This window comes from Camelus bactrianus, chromosome 23, assembly GCF_048773025.1.
Source record: "Camelus bactrianus isolate YW-2024 breed Bactrian camel chromosome 23, ASM4877302v1, whole genome shotgun sequence".
Lineage (NCBI taxonomy): Eukaryota > Metazoa > Chordata > Mammalia > Artiodactyla > Camelidae > Camelus > Camelus bactrianus.
This window is the reverse complement of record NC_133561.1, coordinates 28,984,202-29,004,041: the sequence shown is the minus strand read 5'-3', so window position 1 is coordinate 29,004,041 and position 19,840 is coordinate 28,984,202. Positions and strand designations below refer to the sequence as shown.

The 19,840-nt window shown below is 50.8% G+C and overlaps 1 protein-coding gene and 1 pseudogene across 2 annotated transcripts in view; both read right to left on the bottom strand.

Annotated features, from left to right (window-relative positions):
• The window catches only part of PLXNA2 (plexin A2), a 203,062-nt gene that overhangs the window by 48,613 nt on the left and 134,609 nt on the right, over positions 1–19,840 (bottom strand). For both annotated transcript variants that reach the window (XM_074351904.1, XM_074351903.1), the window contains exons 6-11: positions 17,429–17,552; positions 15,555–15,708; positions 14,814–14,910; positions 11,483–11,597; positions 3,504–3,704; positions 1,709–1,805 (exon numbers count right to left, since the gene is read on the bottom strand). In XM_074351904.1, the coding sequence (XP_074208005.1) occupies positions 1,709–1,805; positions 3,504–3,704; positions 11,483–11,597; positions 14,814–14,910; positions 15,555–15,708; positions 17,429–17,552 (788 nt within the window). The remainder of the gene's footprint in view (positions 1–1,708; positions 1,806–3,503; positions 3,705–11,482; positions 11,598–14,813; positions 14,911–15,554; positions 15,709–17,428; positions 17,553–19,840) is intronic.
• Positions 825–923, bottom strand: LOC123611926 (U6 spliceosomal RNA; annotated as a pseudogene).

The following is a 19,840-nucleotide window of genomic DNA, read 5'->3' as shown; positions in this document are numbered from 1 at the left end:
TGGGTAGGAGGGGAAGTAGAAAAACCAAACCAAACCAAACCAAACCTCTCCTAGCCTAAGCAGAATCGATTTTCACGGCAGCATCGGGGACAGGCAAAGTGACATCAGGGATAGGTGCTGAAACACTTGCAGGTCCTACTGTGGCCTTGGTCCCTCTCTCTGCGCCCATGGGGTGACCCTTAGGCTGAGGCTGAATCTTGTGACAACCCTAGCTACTTGGAATGTGGTGAGATGTGGCTTATGGTGAGGGGGGTGGGGTCGGTGGGGAATAGGGTTCTGGGGGAGGAAGTTTCACATCCCACAGTGGTCTGAGCCTCTGGGAGAGACAGTGATGTGCTTAAGCACATGAACTCTAAATTAGACTGTCTTGGTTCAAATCCTGGCTCTTACTATCTGACTCTGGGTCTGTTTCTTTCTTTTTTTTTTTTTTTAAGTTTCACTGAGATAAAATTGACAAAAAAATATACAATGTTTAAAGTGTATACCGTGATGATTTGCTATACATACAAAGAGTGAAGGATTCCTCCCATTTAGTTAATAAACACATCCATCACCATACACACACATGTACATTAAGAACATGTAGGTTCTACTCTCTTAGCAAATGTCTATTATACAACACAGCGTTATCAACTATAGCCACCACGTTAGACATTAGATCCTCAGACTTAATCCATCTCATAGCTGAAAGTCTGTACCCATAACAGCCTCTCCCTACTCCCCCTACCCACCAGCCCCTGGCAGCCTCTTTTCCACTATTTCTGTGAGTTGGACTTCTTTTTCTCAGATTCCACATATAAGTGAGACTATGCGGTCTTTGTCTTAAAAATGTGGAAAGCTTCGTGAATTTGCCTGTCATCCTTGAGCAAGGGTCATGCTGATCCTCTGCTTTGTTCCAATTTTAGTGTGTATTTTGCCGAAGTGTGCACTCTTGGTCCAGCTCTTAACTTCTTTGGGTCTCAGTTTCCTTATCTACAAAATGAGGATAAGACTAGTACCTGCCTCTCAGAGTTGTGATGGTCAGGGAGATAATCTCAAATTAGTCACTTGGTGGGTGCCTAGCCAGAGTGAGGGGTCATCAGACCGGAGTCCCTTTTGTCATTCCCAAGAGCTAGGAGGAATGCCGGACCAAGGCAGCTTGCCTGGCACCCAGGAGGACTTCCACATGAATTTGCAGGAATGAATGAGGGGGTTTCAGGAACGCCCCTCCTGCATCAGCCCAGCTCCTCCCTGAGCTTCCTTGAAGCAGCTGTTCTCTCGAGTCGGCATGCTGGACGCTTCCGCCCACCTCAGGACCAGGGGAGCAGCCTTACAAACCTCCTTTGTGTGGTGACCGGGGCCAAGGACAGGGAACCAGAACCTGATTGGAAACAATGTCTCCATTTCCAGGGAAACTGGCAGGACGTTCCTGCCTGCTGCTCTCCTGGTCAGGTTCCACAGACACTTCAAAGTCTCCGGGAGCCAAAGGAAAATGTGATGAGGATGAGCCGGCAGCCGCCAGGCGGATGCTCTGGTTGTAATAAAACAGGGTTCCCAACAGGGCGCCTTTGATGGCGCCAAATGTTGCTTTAGGATCCTCTGAAGAGCTCCGCTGACAAAGGGAGTGTATTATTCACGGCACAGCAGCCAGCCGGCTCTGATCCCTCCAGCCCTGGTCTTTTCCGGGGTTGCCGAGAGATCAAAACTCTACCTGGAATCAGCTGCTCACCTTTCAGGTCCTGAGGGTTGTCAATGATGAAGTTGCCATTCCACACCACGGCGAAGTCCACAGCCAGGTTGCTGATGTCCATCCCGTCGTACTGGTACTGTGGGGAGAGGGGCAGGGACACACGCTTGTGAGGCTTTTAATCACGGGTGTCAGGGCTGCAGCTGGCACCTCAGGCGACTAGGAAAGAAACCAGGGACTCTGATTCCTCCCTGGCTGAGAGAGAAGAAGAGGGAGAAACAGAAACCACAGACATCCATCCAATTATCCCAACAGTGCCATCCCCCTGACTCCCAGTCACTAATGCCAACAGGATCCATCTCAAACTCCTTAGTTGGCAAGGAATGCCTCCTAAATCCAATCCAAGCTTAAATCTCCGATCTTCTCTTCCAGTGCTCACCTCCAGAAATCTGTGAAGCCACCTGTCTCCGAGCAAACTTGCCTAAGCTCCTCTCTGTGTGCCTGTTCAGTACACATTTCAGAACGAATGCCTCCCTCTCCCGACAGCCTCCATCCTCCAACCCACCTTCACTCTTCTAGTCTAACGCGGGGCACTTCCTGGGAGCTGCTTCGCATCCTTTCACACGCATGCCTCGTCGCTCTAGGAAGTTCACGTCCTGCTCTGTAAACCCCACAGAGCCCTGAGCACAGCATGTGCCTGACAAGCAGTGGTGTCTTGCTTAGTTGGCCCTGTGGTGGCCCTTTCTTCCTGCACGTGTGTTTCACTTGGTCAAGAGTCCACTAGGGAAAGTGCCCAGAACTTTCTGGGCGGAGATCTGATCCGCCGTACCATTTAAGGCCCCAAGCTGTGGCCAGGAGTGGACTCTCTCCCATGCTGATCCCACCGAGGACTCTTAAGCCCTCAGATACTCAGAGGCCCCAGCCCCTGCGCCTTCGTGAAGGAGACCCCTGGGAATCCCCTCCGTGGGGACTGCCCAGCCGGCCACGTAGCTGCAGGGCCTGTCACTGTCAGCCCTCCTGCCCCCAGCCCTTCCTGCCGCCTTCCTCCCTTTGTTGTGCTCCATTGCTTTCTCATCCCACCTTCCCCGGGTGCTTGGCGGCCTTCCACCGATTACAAATTCTATCAAGCGCCCGTGAACTGGGAATCTGACAGCTCCCTGATAAGGGGCCCAGATCCTCTTTATCTCTCCCAGGCGAATTACCTTCCCTCCGCACCTTTGTCACATCACCCCCGGCCCCCATCTCCCAGCTGACCCCCCACAGTCGGAGACAGGGAGTTGGCAGATGAAAAGATCTTCTCCGGGCTAGCATTATAATTAAACGCCTCGCACTCTCTGTCTGGCACTCGGGATTGGTTTAACCCTTGCTGCTCCTGAAGTTTATCACTCCCTCCTCCTCCCTCCCCACCTCCCTGGTGCCGTTGTCCTTCTGCTGGCCTCCCTCTCCTGCAGCTTTCCCCCCGTGTGACGCCCACCCGCTGGTGTATCTACTCCCTAAATGGGGCAGGGTTTGCGGCTGAGTTGACTGGTGTTGGCCGGAGTTTCACCAAAAAGGCCAAGAGGCGCTCTTTCAACGTAGGAAGGGCAGGAAGCTCTCAGCTTATGCCGTGAGGGTGAGGGTCCTCACAGCCCTCCACCTCCTCCATCACCGTCAGCCTGCTCTGGTCTGTGGAGGCACCCTGGGCTCCTGCACACTCCTCTGTCCCTGGGGATGCGGGATGCCAGCCAGCCTGTGGACCTGGAAGTTTCCAGAAGCCGGGGCAGGCCAGACTGAGGCCCTGGCTCGGGTACGAGAGAAAGCCCTGCTCCAGGCAAGGCTGGAGCTCGTGCCCACTTACCGAGCTGTTCTGGCACTGGACGCTGGAGCTATTGAAGCGCAGGGCGGGGACCCGGTGGACGGCGCCCTGGATGTTGAAGACGCACTCATAGCCTCGCTGGCCGGACTGAGGCTGGGGCAGGTTTCGAGCCTTGAGGGTGATCGGCTTTACCTCCCCGACTGGTATCAGGATCTCCTCCGTGGGCACCAGCTGGGGACAGTCCTACGGAGCAAGCAGAGAGCCTCTGTCTGCCCTGGCTCACAGCTTCGTCCCCTCCTGAGCCTGGCCGGGGGACAGACCCTGGATGCATCCAGGTGGGCCGCCCACAGGGACGTACCTCACTGAAGGGGCAGGTGGGGTCAGCAGGGAGAATGGAGCCTTTTAGCCCCCGGGGTCTGACAGCCTCATCCCCAGCCCACATGTTGTCCTGCAGCTGCTGTGCATGTTACAATTTAGGAATTAATTTTCAAGCGCCGGTATGGCAGGCTGTGGATTTTACCTTCTGAAGCACAAGATAAAAGGCTCCACACGTCTCCGTTCCCAGCCTGGGACCCCCACCTTTCGGTTTCATCTGGTCCCCTCCACACCCGCTCCAGCCCCCGCCCCCCCGCACTGTCCGTGCCCGAGGCCTTCTGTTCTGTTATCAGCGGCCTCAGCTTCCCGGCCCCGACTGAGCGGGCCTTTCCAGGAGGTGGACCAAGCCCTCCCAGCAATGCTCTAAACACTTGCTCTGGCTTTTTATCTCATTTCATTACCAGGCCCTGCGTGAATACCATGTTGCTTTGGAAAACAAAACAGAAAAAAGAAAGTCTTGGAGGGGAGGGGTTGGGAAGGGCCAGGGCAGAGAGGAAGGGAGAGAGGAGGCTGATTTCTCTCAGTTCTTCTCCTAGATGCTGCTTCTCCAGAGGTCAAATGACCACCTCCCCACCGCTCCAACCCTTGCCCAATTTTCCTCTCTCCCTCTGGGGAAAGACAGTGCCTGATGTTCTCTGGGAATGAGGACAGTCAGCCTCCTCGATGTGCAATCGTTTCCTGTCTCCAGGTATCCATGGGGTAAAGTCTTGAAGGGAGCGCCTCTCTCCCTGTCCCCTTCCCCTCCGTAGTGGTGGTGGTGGGTCTCAGAGGGAGCTTTTGGGAAGGTGTGGGGGTTGATATGTTGCTAACCTGCAGGGGGCGCTACTGGCACTTAGTGCTGGAGCGGGGCAGGATGCTGAACTTCCTCAAGATGTAGGACGGTCAGGAACAAGAAACTGTCCCTCCCCTAATGCCAGAGGCGAGCCCTGGTAAGAAGCCTTCGGTACCACGGATGTTGAACGATGGACGGCCTTAGCCGGTGGGCATCTCACTCAGTGTGGGGCTAGGCGGTGGCTTCTTTTCTCTGGGCCTCAGGAGCCAGTCCTTCACGATCTGGGCCCTGCCTCCCTCTTACCCTGAGGTTCTCCTGCATCCTGGTCCAGCCAGACGGAATTTAAGATTAGACCTGAAGGGCGGTCTTCCTCACCCATCAACCTCTGGTCTTTTGAAGACGCTTTTCTCTCCACAGAAACACTCACCTTCCACCCACTGCCCCAGTCTTCCTCCTGGCCCCTGACTCAGCACCTCTTTAGCTGATTTTGTCTTAACCTTCGAACTCCACTCTGCAGCTCTTTCTTTGTGAAGTTATCCCTGCGCCTTTCCCTGCACTGACCCTCGGATGCCGTAGAAGTATTCCCCCACGATCCTGTGTAGCCCGCAGAACTATGGTTTCTCATTGACTTGTCTTCCTCACTGGGCTGTGAGCCCTGAGAATTAAGCTGCCTCTTTCTTATTCACCTCTGTATCCCCAGGCTTTATGCCTGTTCCTGACAGGTAGTGGACACGTGGTCATTGCTTGTGGAAAAGAAGAAAATAAAGCAACAGGCAAAGAGATCCCAAACTTTCCTTCTAGCTCCAACTTCCTGGATTCTTTAGAGATGAGGTTAATGCCCTGCCTTCTGCACATCAAGAGACTTGACACAGGACTTGAACTCCCAAAGCTGGAGTTGGAAATAGTCACTGTTTCCGGAGTCATAGGATTACTAAATTGGCATGTCCGTATCTATTAAGGAATCATGAGGATTTATAAAAAGCTGGGTCCAGGGGAAATTTCCCACAGAAACCTAATCTAGGAGAGCCTGGCGGAACCTCCGGGGTCATGGTGCCATCCCTTGGTGATTGCACGCGAGGACCCCAAGCAGGCAAGTCTTCCACAAGAGACAGGATCATAAGGCAGCCCCAGAACAGATGGGTCCCTGTTTAGAAGCCAGTCACTCAAGCCGCCAACTCATAAATTTGCTCTTTGCTGCACTTTTACTTTTGTTCCCTGAGGGCACTCTTGACAGCATCTTTCATATATTTATAGCCAAGAAAAAAAAAAAAAAACACCACTTCAGGGAAACCCAGGCATCCCATGGAAAAGGAGACACTATTTCCTGTCAGTGGCTAAAAAATCCCCACCGAGTCTAATAAATTAGAATTTTAATTTAGACTAGAAATAAGGCTGAGGTATAATGAGGGGTGTGTGTGTGTGTGTGTGTGTACCTGTAAGAGAGAGAGGGAGGGAGGAGGAGAGGGAGGGAGAGAAAAGAATAGATTTCTAGAATCAGAACTGGTTGATTGACTATAAAAGATGACCAGTTGTTTTTCATCTCTAGTGAGCTCGGAGGACAGATTCAGATTTCAGAAGCAGAGTCTTAAAGATGTGCTTTGGGGAGTATGATGTCTTGGATTAGTAAATAAGATTGTAGAATCCTTTTAATGATGACAAAAATAAATATGTGTGTGTATGTATGTACACAAACACACAAATACACACCTACACACCCCCTCATCCTTTGGGCTGGGCTAAGTCAGGTCCAGCCTGGAGGTTGGGAGAATCATAAGTAGGCTTTGTAAATACCTTTGTAAGTTTTTTCAAGGGATTCTAAAATTTTAGAAAAAATTCCCATGGTCTGCTGTTTCAGACCTTTCAGGACTAAACTGAAGGACAATGACTAGGGACTTTCCAAATGCCTAAATAGGGCCCCAAGACAGCCCCAGGAGAAAAAGAATGTCTTAGGTTTTGCTTGTTTATTTGGGTGTTTCTCGCAGGCCAGATGGAGTAGCATTCCTCCTTCTATTCTCTAGGGCAAATGAAAGAAGTGGCTGGTGCCCAGGTATACGCTCTTCTTCCTTGGAAACAGAGGAATATCCAGCCCCTTTGGGATGTGAGATGGTTCTGGTTGACTATCTCGAGGGAGCAGGGAGTCTTGGGTGGAAATGGCAGTGATGAGGGCTGAAGGCAGGTGCAGGAGAGCTGGCAGCCCAGAACGTTGCCACGTTTTTGGAACTTCAGTACCTCTGGGGCTTGTGGAAGGTGATGGGTTTCATCAGATGCAAAAGGCCACTTCCAACCTGTTTGCTTCTATAAGAACACACTCCCCTCTCGACCCCAACACACACATACTTTCCTGTCCTAAGAAAAAAAGAGCAAATTATCACACTATCCTTTTTTTCTGAAGAATGTTAAGACTGCTGTGAACCTTGTTAAGATACCCATTGTTACTGCACATCCCCTGAATGACCTCTGTAGGTCATCTGACTGCTCCCTCTGTCTCTAGGTCAGCTGGCAGTGGGAGTCCCTCCTTAGCAGCAACCCGAGCTTCTGTTAAGATGAGGGGATGTCCTGTTTGGGAACATCCCAGGGGAGGGTCAGGCTGGAGAGGAGGAGACAGGACCACAGGGAGGGCAGGCCCCCGGCACTGAAGCCTGACGTAGGATTCTGGGCCGCAGGGCCCGCTCTGTTTAGCTGTGCTCCAGCAGGTTTTGGCGCTGGGGAACCTTCAGCCCTCTGAAACGACTTCTCCCATGTGGAAATGACATTATCTTCACCCACTGGACTTCAAAGAGAGAGAGCAGCCAGCATCCTGGGAAGCTAATCGGATTTATTTGGTTCTATCTTTCCCCTGGGACAGGGCGTAAAGAAGATATTCGTGTATCTACATCTCGCTAGGCCTGGTTTAGCCATGGAGGGAGATGAGCTTTTAAAGCTGAAAGCCATACATACTCCCGCGCACACCCACTTGCTAACACCATGTCAAGCGTGATCTGGCCCAGGGAAGCCGCGATTTCTGGGGCCCCATCAGGGATTCTGAGTCGGGGAAAGGTCTGGCTTATTACCTTAAAAGAGCTCAAGGGACGGTTCAATTGAAATTCAGCTTCCTCATCTATAAAGTGGGACCAGTAATACCTAACCACTCTAGACTGCTTGCAAGAGGGACATGGGAGTCTGTCGTAAGGGGTAATCAACTGGATGAACAATGTTAGTATCACTACTGCGTCTTTCTCATGTGTGTGTGTGAATGCAGGCTCGGAGGATTTCAAGCCAGCTTGGGAACACTGAACCAAGATTTCTGCATTTACTTGGTGATCACAGGGTAATTGTGTATATTATCTAAACCTCAGTTTATTTATCTATGATAGAATCCACTTTATAGAGTAGTTAAGATTAAATGAGATAAAATATATGTGTAATGTTGTATATATAATAAACACTCAATAAATGTTAACTACTCATCTTTTTATTTTTGAATTGCATCCATTCTAGCATAGTGGTACTTCTTTTTGGGACTAAGCTTGGAAGTGGTCCATCAGCCCTCTGGAAAGAAGTAGGCAGACTGACCTCATGCGTGGCCGCCTTTGTATCTGGAAATGGCACTACTGACTTGTCCTCCATGGACAGTTTCTCCATCTGTGGGGATGGGTTTGTGTGGGTCCCCTGACACCTGGAACCCTCACGACCAACAGCATAGGGCCGGGTTGGGGTCAGGCCGGCAAGTGTGGCTGCGGCCATGGGGACAGACAAGCTACCCAGCCCTGATTTTCTGGAGCAAGCATCCTGTACTCAGCCTTTTTGGATGCCTGAGTTCTCTGTAGCCTTGGGCAAAAATTCTAAATTTTTAGCATCTTGGTTACTACATCTGTCAAATATGAATTATGAGAAACTGCAGGTCTGCTGCGAGAATCAATTGAGATGCCATATGTCAGTGGTTCTTAATCTTCAGCCTAATCTGGGACGCGGCCCAAGAATTTGAATTTCTAACAAGTTTCTAAGTGATGCTGATGCTACTAGCCCCCTCCCCCCCTCGAGAACTCCTGTCACAAGTGAGAGAATTGCAAATGTGTGATACATTAACGCTGCTATACACATCAATGGAGCTAATCGGTTATACATTGTTTCTAGGAAGTAGACAGATGTAAAATTTTGATCCAAAGTTGGGGGGAGGCTTACTGGAAGTGTAGAAGAGATATTCCAGGAACCCCAAAGCGGCAGCTGAGGGCCTTCCAGTCCCCAGAAGAACCTGAGGGCATCAGAGTAAGGGGAACCACTCTCAAACTGGACACGTGCACCTTTGCTGTTACCCACATTTTCAGGAGCAGGGTTTCCCCAAAGCAGAGCTCTGATGGGAGAGAGCAGGACCTGGGAGCTGTTTGCTGGGAGTGGCTGTGGCCCTGGCAACCCCTGGGGGAACCCGCACCCTATTTTCCTTCCTGGGCAAAGTCAGGACTGATGGAGTCTGGGCTTCCTAAAGTGAGAACCAATCCCTGGGGCCACGCAGGCCAGTGACAATCAGTAAGAGGGTAGCAATCCACCTCATTCCCACTCCGGGCGATGGAGACAAAGGCATCTTTCCCACCCCAAGGAACGGACATTAAGGAGAGGAAATGAAAAAGGAGATGCGACGCCTCTGGGTGTCCCCCCAGGGCTCTTTCAGTATTAATTTAATCCTGACTTCAGGATGGCAGCAGCTTCTCCCAGGCCCAGCTCTCTGGAATGCTTGGGTCTCAGTGACTGAGAGGGAACTGTGTTCCAGTGATTTCTAAAGGGCGTGAGGGAGGCGGCATGGTTCCAATTAGCCCTCTGGGCCCCAGGCCTCCAGCCTCCACATGGGGCAGAGTTCGTTTGTCTTGCTCTGTCTGACACTCCTGCCCTCACTCCAGCTGCCCCTCCGGTCCTTTCGGGCTCGGCTTCGGGTTTCTCTTTGCCCGAGGGGAGCACTGAGCTGGGAGAAAATGAAGCAGCTGCTCCTTCTTGTCTGCATCTGCAATCATTCTCTCTCTCTGCATTCTGTGGTCCTCCTGGATTTAGTTTATTAGCAGACTGAGAAAGTTGGAAGTGGCCAGTGTGAAGGTCAGTTTCTGAGGCCATTTATCATGATCCTACATTGCCCAGCACGTGGCTTCTTTTCTTCCTGGCTGCCTTGCCTCCCCCGGCCGTTCTTCTGTTGATGTCCAAGTGGGTTTCCCCTCCTCTCCCACCTACACCCTATGCTCATGAGTCCTTTCCTCTGGGAGAGAAGGTTGGCCTGAAAGCAGTCTCATTCTACTCTTTCAGAATCCCAAGGCTGGGATTAATTTCCGGTGTCCACTAGGCGCTTTCAGGTCAGATACATCAAAACATACCAACTGGCTAGAGGAAAAGCCTTCCGTGAAAGGTCTTCAGGGCACTAGATAACCGGTTCCATCCTGCTGAGGCACCTGGGGACGGGTCTGCCTTAAACGCTGCCTGTGGGCACCATGTGTGTTTCTCTCTTTCAAGACAGGCAGATACCATTTTTTTCTAGCTAAACATAACACAGATTGTTTCAGAAGCTAAGAATTCAAGACTGTGTGTGAGTGTGCGCGCGCAGGGATGCACGCATGCACACATATGCACGCATGTGTGCATACGTGGGAAAACTTTCAAGGCCTACTTTCTTCTTAAATTTTTTTTTTAAATTAGCTTTATTGAGGTACAACTGACAAATTGTAAGATATTTAAGGTGTACGTCATGATGATTTGACAGATGTACATCCAGTACTTTCTCGTGTTTATCCACAGACGCAACCAGCATGTTGACCCAGATTAGGAAGCAAAAGAGACCCTATTTCTGGAAATCTTAGACAAGCAGATCCAAGGGACACTTCCCATCAAATGGCATTTGGGTGTAGTCGTCATTGGGTCATCTATTCTTTCACGCATGCGCTCTACAGACCTTCACCGAAGAAGGCGCTGAGGATTTAAAGGTAAGATGCAGCCCTCGCCTGTAAGGCGCGTGCGGTCTAGTGCCAGAGGGAGATGGATAACGCTACAGCAGTGTCTGCAAAAGCTGCACTGTCACTCATTTACACTTGTGGACTTCCTAAAAGGTGGAACAAGCAGGGAATGTGTGTTTATGCACACGTGCATTTGTGGGGGTACAAAGGATCTCTGTAGTTGTTCAAACCCAACCAGTAGCCACCCTGAGGCATGAAAAACATTAGAGCCAAAAAAGGGACATGGACCCAGCAGGCTTCGTTGTCCTAAGGGATGCTGTGAATTTGTAACCTCCATGAAAACCCATTGTGGGGGACATTCATTGGAAAGACAAGCAATTTGGTATTTCACCATGTTGATAACAAAGGTGGGTCCAGCCTCAGGGATGGAGCGTGGGCCATTTCATAAAAATGGAACTTTTAGCAAGGCCTGGTTCTTTTCACCAGCTGAATGTCTCTCTCCTTCTATAAAGCCACCCACCCAGTAGTACATCAGAGTCAAAGAATCATTGAATTTTAGACTAGGATGGGAGGTTGGCATGAAAGAGTGGTTGAGAGTGAATGTCCTATTGAACTAGACTATCTCTGCAGCCAAGCAAAGGGTTTAGACTCAAAGAATAAACGCCATTCACTACACTCTTCTAGACCACGGAGTCTATTTGGTTGGATATGTTTCCTCTAAGCTTTCAGTCCTAACCCTCAGTTCCCCTCAAGCTTTTGAATGCACAGAGTCTTCTTTTCTAGGGTATCTGCTGCCCCTTTTTTTGGCTTTATGATACCAGGGCTTTCTAACATGTAGAATCTCTGGGAAGAAGACCAACATGGGCCAGGACAAGGAGATGGCCAAGCCACTGGACAGACCCATCTGAAAAGGGAGGGCCACTCAAGTTCCCTGGGGACCTTGCCCTGCCAGGCTGAGCCCTGCTTACCTCTGAAATGTTGATCCGGCCCTCCTGGAAGGAGCAGGTGGTGGGGTCATGAGTACAGAGGTTTCGATACTTGCACCAATGGCAGCGGAAGGCGCTGTTGACACAAGACAGGCACCTGCAAGGACAGGGACAGTAAGAGGCAAAGAGCAGGGAGCAGAGAGGGAAGGAGAGGGCACCAGGGAGCCCATGTGTCATGATGGAGGTCTGTTGTCCTCGACTCACTCCCCGGAGGATAGATTAATCCCAAGCACTGAGAACTATGGATTCTCCCTCCAAGATGTTCATGGGGCCAGATAATTGAGAAAAAAAATGTGCCCAGAATGGGAATAATGTAACTTGGAAAGCAGAGGTGTGCTAGAGCAGGTCTATAGCAACTTATGACAGCCAATTACTTATATTTTAAGGAATTTTGCAAGTGGGTTGGCATCATGAAAGCAGCTGGAAATCAGCCATGGAGAGATTATTTACACCATAGAAATTGGCAAACGCTACCTGATGGGTTTTCTCCTTGGTTTCTGGTAGTTAAACGATTGCCAGCATACCACCACTTACAAGACAGAGTAGCCCAAAGAGTGCCAGGAGATCTGGTCCCAGTTCCTCCTCTGCCACCGCCACTGGGATTACTTTACCTTTTGAACTGAAATTTCTTTACCTGTCTGTAATAAAACTCTCCTCTCTACTCCACAGGGCTGTTTAACATCAAATGAGATGATGTAGAAGACATGGTTTTGAAAAGTACAATGCTAAATGTATTATTTTTAAGTGCATAAATCACCTGTTAATTCAAGCTCTTAAACCACATTTGAATGTTAATGACTGGCTCATATCATCTGTGTTACTGAGTTTTGGAGCAGTAAATGGTAGCAAATGGTAACTTTTTGTCCCTCTCTCTAAGTAGCCAAGCACAGGTAGCAACAGGCTACGTGTGTGGCTCCTGCTTTTCTTGCCACGGTAAGCGTGTCTTTCCCTCCAGTGTCACCTGAGTTCTATGTGTATTATCTTGGTTCTCTGTGTGCGATCAGACTACTGTAAGGGAAATGAGTTTTGCAGGTGGGGTTGTTCCTCCTGCTCCTTGCCAGCTCCCCTAGTCTAGCCTTTCACAGCTAGACCAACCTGGAAGAGACACGGCCAGGTCTGCAATCTGGCGCCACCTGGTGGGGGCTCTGATGGCATTTGGGTGGATGGGACTTGATCCAGGGGTCACTGGCTAATACGCCACAGTGTACTGGGTACATCAGCTGGTCTACACTTCTTCTCCATGCCCATCATTTTTATCCCTTTCTAGACATGCCCGTTGTTATGTCATTCCTGAGCTCAGGCCAGACTGACTGGCTTTTGGTAACATCTTATGACTCAACAAGTAAATAATGAAAATGGACCAAGAACAATGAGATCAGGGTTCTAGAACTGGCTCTTACACTAGTTAATTCTGTGACCTTCCTGGCAACACTTATCCCCTGTGGGCCTCAGTTTACCACAGTCAAAGGAGAGGCCTGACCTTGATTCTGTGATAAAATTTGAACTATGAATGCTAGGAGTAGAGAAGGGAAGACAGATGGTGTTTGGCAATAAAATGAAATCTTTGCTTTCAAGAAAACCTGATTTTGATTTTTTTTTTTTTTTTTGGCTAAAACTTGCTGTGTGTCCACTGCCATATGGCAATCCATGGTTGAAAGTGGTGACGTCACACTGGATTTCCATGGAGATGAGGATGTGCTCACAAACGATGGATTCCATCACTGCTGTGTTAGATTCTGAGAAGGAGGTTGGGAAGTTCTCCCTCCAAGGCACTTGCATTTCCCAAAACAGCATTAGCTGGATTGGAGAGCAGTGGTTAGGGGGGCAATCTTATCCATTTCAGCTTCAGCCCCGTCCTGCCCTGCCCTGGCTCCCCCCAGGCCATTTTTACCACTTGTTCTGTCTTTCTCAGCACATCTGTCGCTTTAGTCCAATGGGGCTCAGCTGTGTCTCTTTCCTTAGCTGCTATGGAGATCCTAGAACTCCAGCAGATGATTCTAATTGTGAAAATCAAGATCAGAGAAGGGGAGACTGAGGACTGACTCATTCGTCTACTTTAATGGCTAGAAATTTTTTGAGGGCTTAGCTGCAAACAGCCCCTCTCCCCACATGGACTGTGGGCGCCCATCGTGCCCACAGCCTGGATTCTACAGACTTGAATCCGCTGGAGTCCTGCCTATTATGTAGACCTCACGTGGTTCCTGTCTTGGGTAACAAGAAGGATGAATCCATAGACCAGTCCCAGTTACAACTCCCTCTGGCATCAAGCTGTTGCTTAATTTCTCTCCTCGCTGAACGTTCAGGGTCCTGTGGCCCTTGTATGACCCTATTATAGAGACCCATGTTTCTCTCTCTCTAAATCAAATGGTGCATGAGTTTCCAGGTGGTGTGGCAAGAGTCTGTTTCATTTCCAGGGATGACCGGCAGAAACTAAGTACGGGTCTCTGTCTCCTCCACTCCTGGCTCTGCTTTTTACTTATGAAGTGTGCCCAGCTTCCTGCACAGCTGTGAAATCACCCAGCCATTGGCGCCCATTGTCAGCCATCCTGCTGCTGGAGATGGCTGGTGAGGTCAGCTGGGCTGCACTTAAGCCCCTCTGAGGGCTCCTGGTTTGGTCTGGTTTCCCCTCCTCTCTGAAAAGCTGAAGGCTCGGTTTGGACCACAGTGGAGTTTAAAGCCTCCTCTCCCCCTCCCAGCCTGGGTCCTTTTACTGAGTGCGGAGTGAGGCTACTTTATGCCCCCCCCCCACAACCCCCGCCTTTCTTCGGCGGGTGTTATCTCTGAGTCCCTCTTCATGTGGTCAGGATGATGTGCCCAAACTCCACCGGTTATCAATCTCCATGTTCAAAGCCACCACCAATCGGTCTCAAATGGAGAACTTGCCTTATGATTCCTGGGCCATGACCTTTGCTTTTACTTCAAACCCTCTTAACTCTTAAGAGTTGAGGGCAGGTGTGTTGCAAGGGAGACAGTGAGATCAGAGGCCATGGAGAGTGAATGCCATTCAGTTTAATTTAACTGAGTAAATAAATATATGGCTGAAAAGTTAACGTTTCTGGAGATTACTCTGCTCCTGACAACATGCCAGGTCTGGCGGGGAGACTGGGAGGTGAATACGCCATGATGTGTGTCCCCAGGAAACTTAGAGAAGCCCCACACCGGTATCCAGACCCACATCCTTCTGGCCTGGCCCTGCCGCTACTCTCTTGCTCACTCATCCCCCCCGACCCCGCCTGTAAAGAAGGGCGCTGGCCGAGGTGGCCTTCGGGCTCCGGTGCTGAGCCACCCTGAGCGCTGTGAGGGGCGTGCTTACAGCTGGTGGGCGCTGCAGTTGTAGAACTTGAACTCGGTGCTCACGAACATTCTCCCTGTCTCCTTGGATCTCAGTTGCAGCTCTAGCCCAAACCAGTCTGGGGAAAAGGAAAAGGAAAGGGAAGGGTTACAAGCAGGGCTGCCCAGGGGAGAGGCTGAGGGCAAACCGGTAAGCCACTCCAGGGCTCCCTGGGGGCACAGGCGGTAGGTGGTACCTGCCTGAATCTCCTCCTTCCAGGAGAGTCCCTTCCCTCCTGACGACCAGCGTTTCTGAGACCCGGACACCCCCACACCCCGTCTGAGGAAGGGAGTGACGGATCCGATCCCACAGAGCCCTTGGCCTTGGCTGGATATGTTCAGTTACTAAAAGACTTTCAGAAATATCAGGTCAAGACCCCTCAGAGTCCCCAGTTCTGTGGACGGAACCTGCTAAAAACCACTGGCTGAGGCCACCGCTATTCCTAGAAGGGGAAAGAAGTCTGGAAAAAACCCTTTGTACATTAGGCAGGCTTAAGCCAAATGGGAGCCAGAGAGTTCTTTCTTCTTGAATTTTGCTTTGGGGCATGGCAGTTTGTTTTCAAACTTGAACAAGTTTATAAGCCATAGTAGTGTCTGGCAGAAGCAGACTTGGTCAGGCAACTTCTGTGCTGGTCCTTGCCACCCTATGCCCCGAGTCTCCTTGTCCTGGCCACCTTGGTCGGACAGCCCCTCACACACGACTCTCACAGAAGGTACGTCTTACCTTGATCCAGAGGGATGACAGGGACATCCTTGGGCCCCGGAGAGATGCAGATGACCTGGCTCCCGGATACCTGTCCCTCCACTTCTGTCAGGTTCCCAAAGGCACAGGAGATGCCCGCAGACAGATCAGGAGCATCACTCACAGTCAGGCTGAGCTGTGGAAGGAGCAAAGAGATGATGCCGTAGGGAGAGCCCGCGGGGCTCAGGAGACCTGGGCTCCAGGCCTGGCCCTGCCATTGCCCAGCTGCTCACTCATCTCCCCTGACCTCACCTATAAAGAGGGTGTTGGCCTTCATGATCGTCTAGCTTTAACACTGAACAAGGGCAGTAGTACCACCAGGGCTGTGCAGGGCCAGTGGCCTTTATTATCAATATTATTAACTTTTCAGTCTTGTCCAGCATCAGAAAGCGCCAGGGGGAGGAGGAGGGATGCTGGGGGAAAGGTCCCCAGATCCATCTAGGATCCAGCACATTTGGCCGTGAAACCATGCGAACTTGAAAGCAAGTCGTGCGCTGAACCCTTCACAGGCAAGCCTTAGCCTTGGCTCTTGGAGAATGCGTATCGCCAGTCTGGAGGAAGACGAGGCACTCTCCAGGTTGGTGGGGGACAGCTGGCTGCACACTGGCTGTCATTCAGGGCTACTGACCAAGCTGGTGGGTTTCCTAGAGTTTCTAGTCTCTGTCCCTCTCTGCCCCCTGACAGCTCCCCTAGAGTAGGGTGATCACCTCCCAAGGAGTTTGGGAGATCCGAGAAAGGCAAGAAGTGGACCTCGATGGCTCAGGTGATGTCTGCTGTTACTTAGGGCTCCAGTGATCTAGGTCAGTGGTTTCCAGGCTTTTCAAATTTGTACACCCTCCTTCACATGGTAGAAATATAACAGGCTATCAGAAGAGTCTGTTGGTTGAGAAACTATTTCATGGCAAAATGCGGCTCCAGATTCAGTGTCTGTGGAAGTGGGTTTGTACTAAATTACAATATAATGTCTACGTGGGATTTGAAACAACAGGTTAGAAATGTGACTCCCACTGGGGAGCACCCATGAGGGTTCATGGTGACAACACCCTGTGGCTTCCAAGTGGGGAGGGCTCCCTTTGTCTCCCCATCACACCCGGAGGGGATTTCTCCGTCACAACGGGTGCCACCTAGCCTTGCCATACATTTGTTTGCTGCTGAGTCTCTGCCCCAGTTTCGTTTCCATGGGGCCGGGGGACTGAGGTACAAACTCTGCAGTTTGTTCCTTTGGCTCCATGGGAGCCAAAACCTCCCGGTGGGGATGAATGAACGCAAGTCTTGGAAGGTTCATTAACTAATTAACATTCTTGAATGCTCGTAAAGCCCTCAGAATGAAATAATCGTGCAGGGCCTGAGGACACGAAGGATTCTGGGTTGCACCTCGACAGGTGGTTGAGAGTTATTGTATCCTCTTTAATATTCTCTTTAAGCACACACTGTGAATTAAGTCTCAGTCTCTCCGTGTCTGTCCGTCTGTCTCTCCCTTACACACACACACACACACACACACACACACACACAAAGGCAACTCTCAGGTTTCTGTGAGATACTGTACTAACAGGACAATCGAAATACAGCACATACCGAGGAATGTATTGGATTGCATTGTGCTGCAGATGTATGTTGCAAAATGCAAAATCTACATTTACAAAACAGATCAATGGGTAATGAATCCTTGAGGAGTAGGGAGAACACTGTGCCCTTCACAATAGGAGTCAGCATCCTTTTTTCTCCAAATACAAAGTTACTTTGACGCATATAAGTAGGATCTATTTACATCGTGCAAGTCTTAAAGGAACACACCCGGGCTTGTGCGAGCTGGGCGCCGCCTCAGCCCCAGAACCTCCTGGTGGGTTACTTACCAGCCGGCTGTGCTCAGACACTGAGATGCTGCTGGGATGCACCTCCAGGCGCATGCACTGGCTGATGCTGGCAGCAAATCGATTAGGTTCCCTTGCTCGCTGGCACTTGTCCCTGCGGGAGCACCTGCCACAGACACAGATTCACAAGAAGTCAGGCCTCTGAGAACCATCTGTTTAGCTCCATTGTCCCCTTGAAGGTAAGTAAGAGGGTTTCACTGCTCTGAGTCCTGTGTCTGTCTTCTCATTACAGCTTTCACTTATCTCAGAGGCCTTGGCTGACTCCCGATGGTCTCCACTGCAGTTAAAGACAGACTAAGAGGAAGCAGGATCAACCCCCGACATGGGAGAGATGCGGTTTAGACGCAGAGAGCAGCTCCTCGTGGACAGCAGCTTTACGCGGAGCTCAGTGAGTGAGGGAGGGAAGTCTGGGGAACGTGAAGAGCAGCAGGCAAGAGGCCAAGAATATAAACTTCAGAGCCAGGCTGCCTGGGTTCGAACCCCAGATCTATCGCCTACTAGCTGTGGCCCCTTGAGCAAGTTACTTAATCTCTCCATGCCTTAGTTCCCCCATCATTGGCTGAGGCCAATGATAATACTCTAACTCACAGGGCTGGTGTGAGGATTAAATGAGCTAGTGTTTAGAAAAGGGCCTATTAGCCCCTCTCAGAACAATATTAATGACGATGATTCTTAATATGATTATTCTCCTCCAGGGGTCTTTAAAGGTCTTTGCTGTGTGGGACAGTGGGCAGGTGATCTTGTGGCTGGATGGATTCATGGTTCTTTGAAGGCAAGGACCATGTTTTATTCATTGAGCGAGTCTACCTGTCACATGGTATATTTTCAATAAATGTTTGTGGTGTGAAATAATGCCTGGAGACAGAGAGACAGACAGGCAGGGCCGCCAGGGTTGCCTCTGTCAGAAAGCTTGGGTGGCTGCTTCTCTCAGCATCTTCATTTCTGGCTCTAGGCTCCTCTGCCCCCAGCGGTAGGTGGCCACAGTGACACCAGCACGCAGGGACATCTGGTTGTCACGTAAGTCACGTGGGAACACGCTCCAGGGTTGGTGCTCCTCCAACCGAATAGCCACCGAGACATTACAAGATGCCACAATCCGGCGGAGATTCCCACTCGAACTCCCCCCAAAGTCCCTCCCCCTCTTCCTTTCCAGGCACATAATGGATCTAAATATGAATGCTGTCAAAGAAAAGAATTATTGAGGTTTAAGTGAATCCTTAAGATAGCTCTAAAGTGAGCTCTTGACTGGAGCCTTTATCTCATTGACTCACTGAAATGGCTCTTTTTTTTTCATCATACTATTTATGGCCACAGCCCTAACAGAGATAAATGGCCTTCGAGACAATAACACACTTGCAAGAGCAAGGCATACAGAAGAGACAGGAAGGGTTCAAATCCCCCCGGACCCAGAGGCTCTTTAGCAATATCCCTTAGCCCTCAGCCTCCAATAAAAATCCAGGAGCTGGAGGTGCCCATTGCCCAGGCAGGCTGACGGCGGCAGGCGTGAGGGCACCGTGGGAGGGGCTGGTGAAGATGAGAGTGACCAGAAGAAGAGACACTTCTGGGTATAACCAGGAAAAAGCTCCTCCCCCCCTGCCCCGGGTTCTGCCCAGGGCAGTGTGGCTGGAAGGAGAGGGGTGCCCTGGTAGGTAGGCGGGACTTGGATGTTCAGAGGGCAGAGGAACTCTGAGACTGTCCTGATGTAGGCCTGTCATTCTAGGAGCCCCAGCTGACCTGGACCAGGAGGATGACAGGGTGGTCTGGGGCTGCCGGGAGACTCAGACATCGTGGCTAGGTTTGCAGGGAGGAGGAGGAGGGAGTGGATGGTACAGCCGGACGTGCCCACTGCACAATAAGAGGGTGGGTAGTCCAGGACACTGACTGGGGCTGGGGATGGCTGGCAGCTTCTTTGGAGGAAGAAATCCTCCTGAGGAGAGAGCCTGCTGGCTGTCAGGCCAGCCTCCCTGAAGGGAACCCGATTTTATCCACCTTTGCCATTTCTGGGGCACAAGCCGTGGGTGGCGTCAGTATCTTTACCACTTGTCTGACCTAAATGGTGATTCACAGTCTGGGTTCCGGTGAGAGCATTTTTGGCAGAACTTTTTGAGGCGTTTCTTCCCTCCCAATCTGAGCATGGAACCCAGGATTTGTGGGCTCAAATCCAGTCCAGATTTTGCATCTGAGGCGCCTGCTTCCCTCCCTCCCTCCATAGCCCTCCCAACACCTGCTGCAGAGGCTGGAAGCCAAGAGCTATTGTGCAGGACCCTGAACTCTGGCCCTCCGCCTCCGCCTCCACCCTCACCCCGGCACATTTCATGGGGATGCTTTACTGGCTGGCACGGATCCATGGAGTTTCCAACTCCACTGGGGAACAGAATTCCTAGGCAGCTCCTG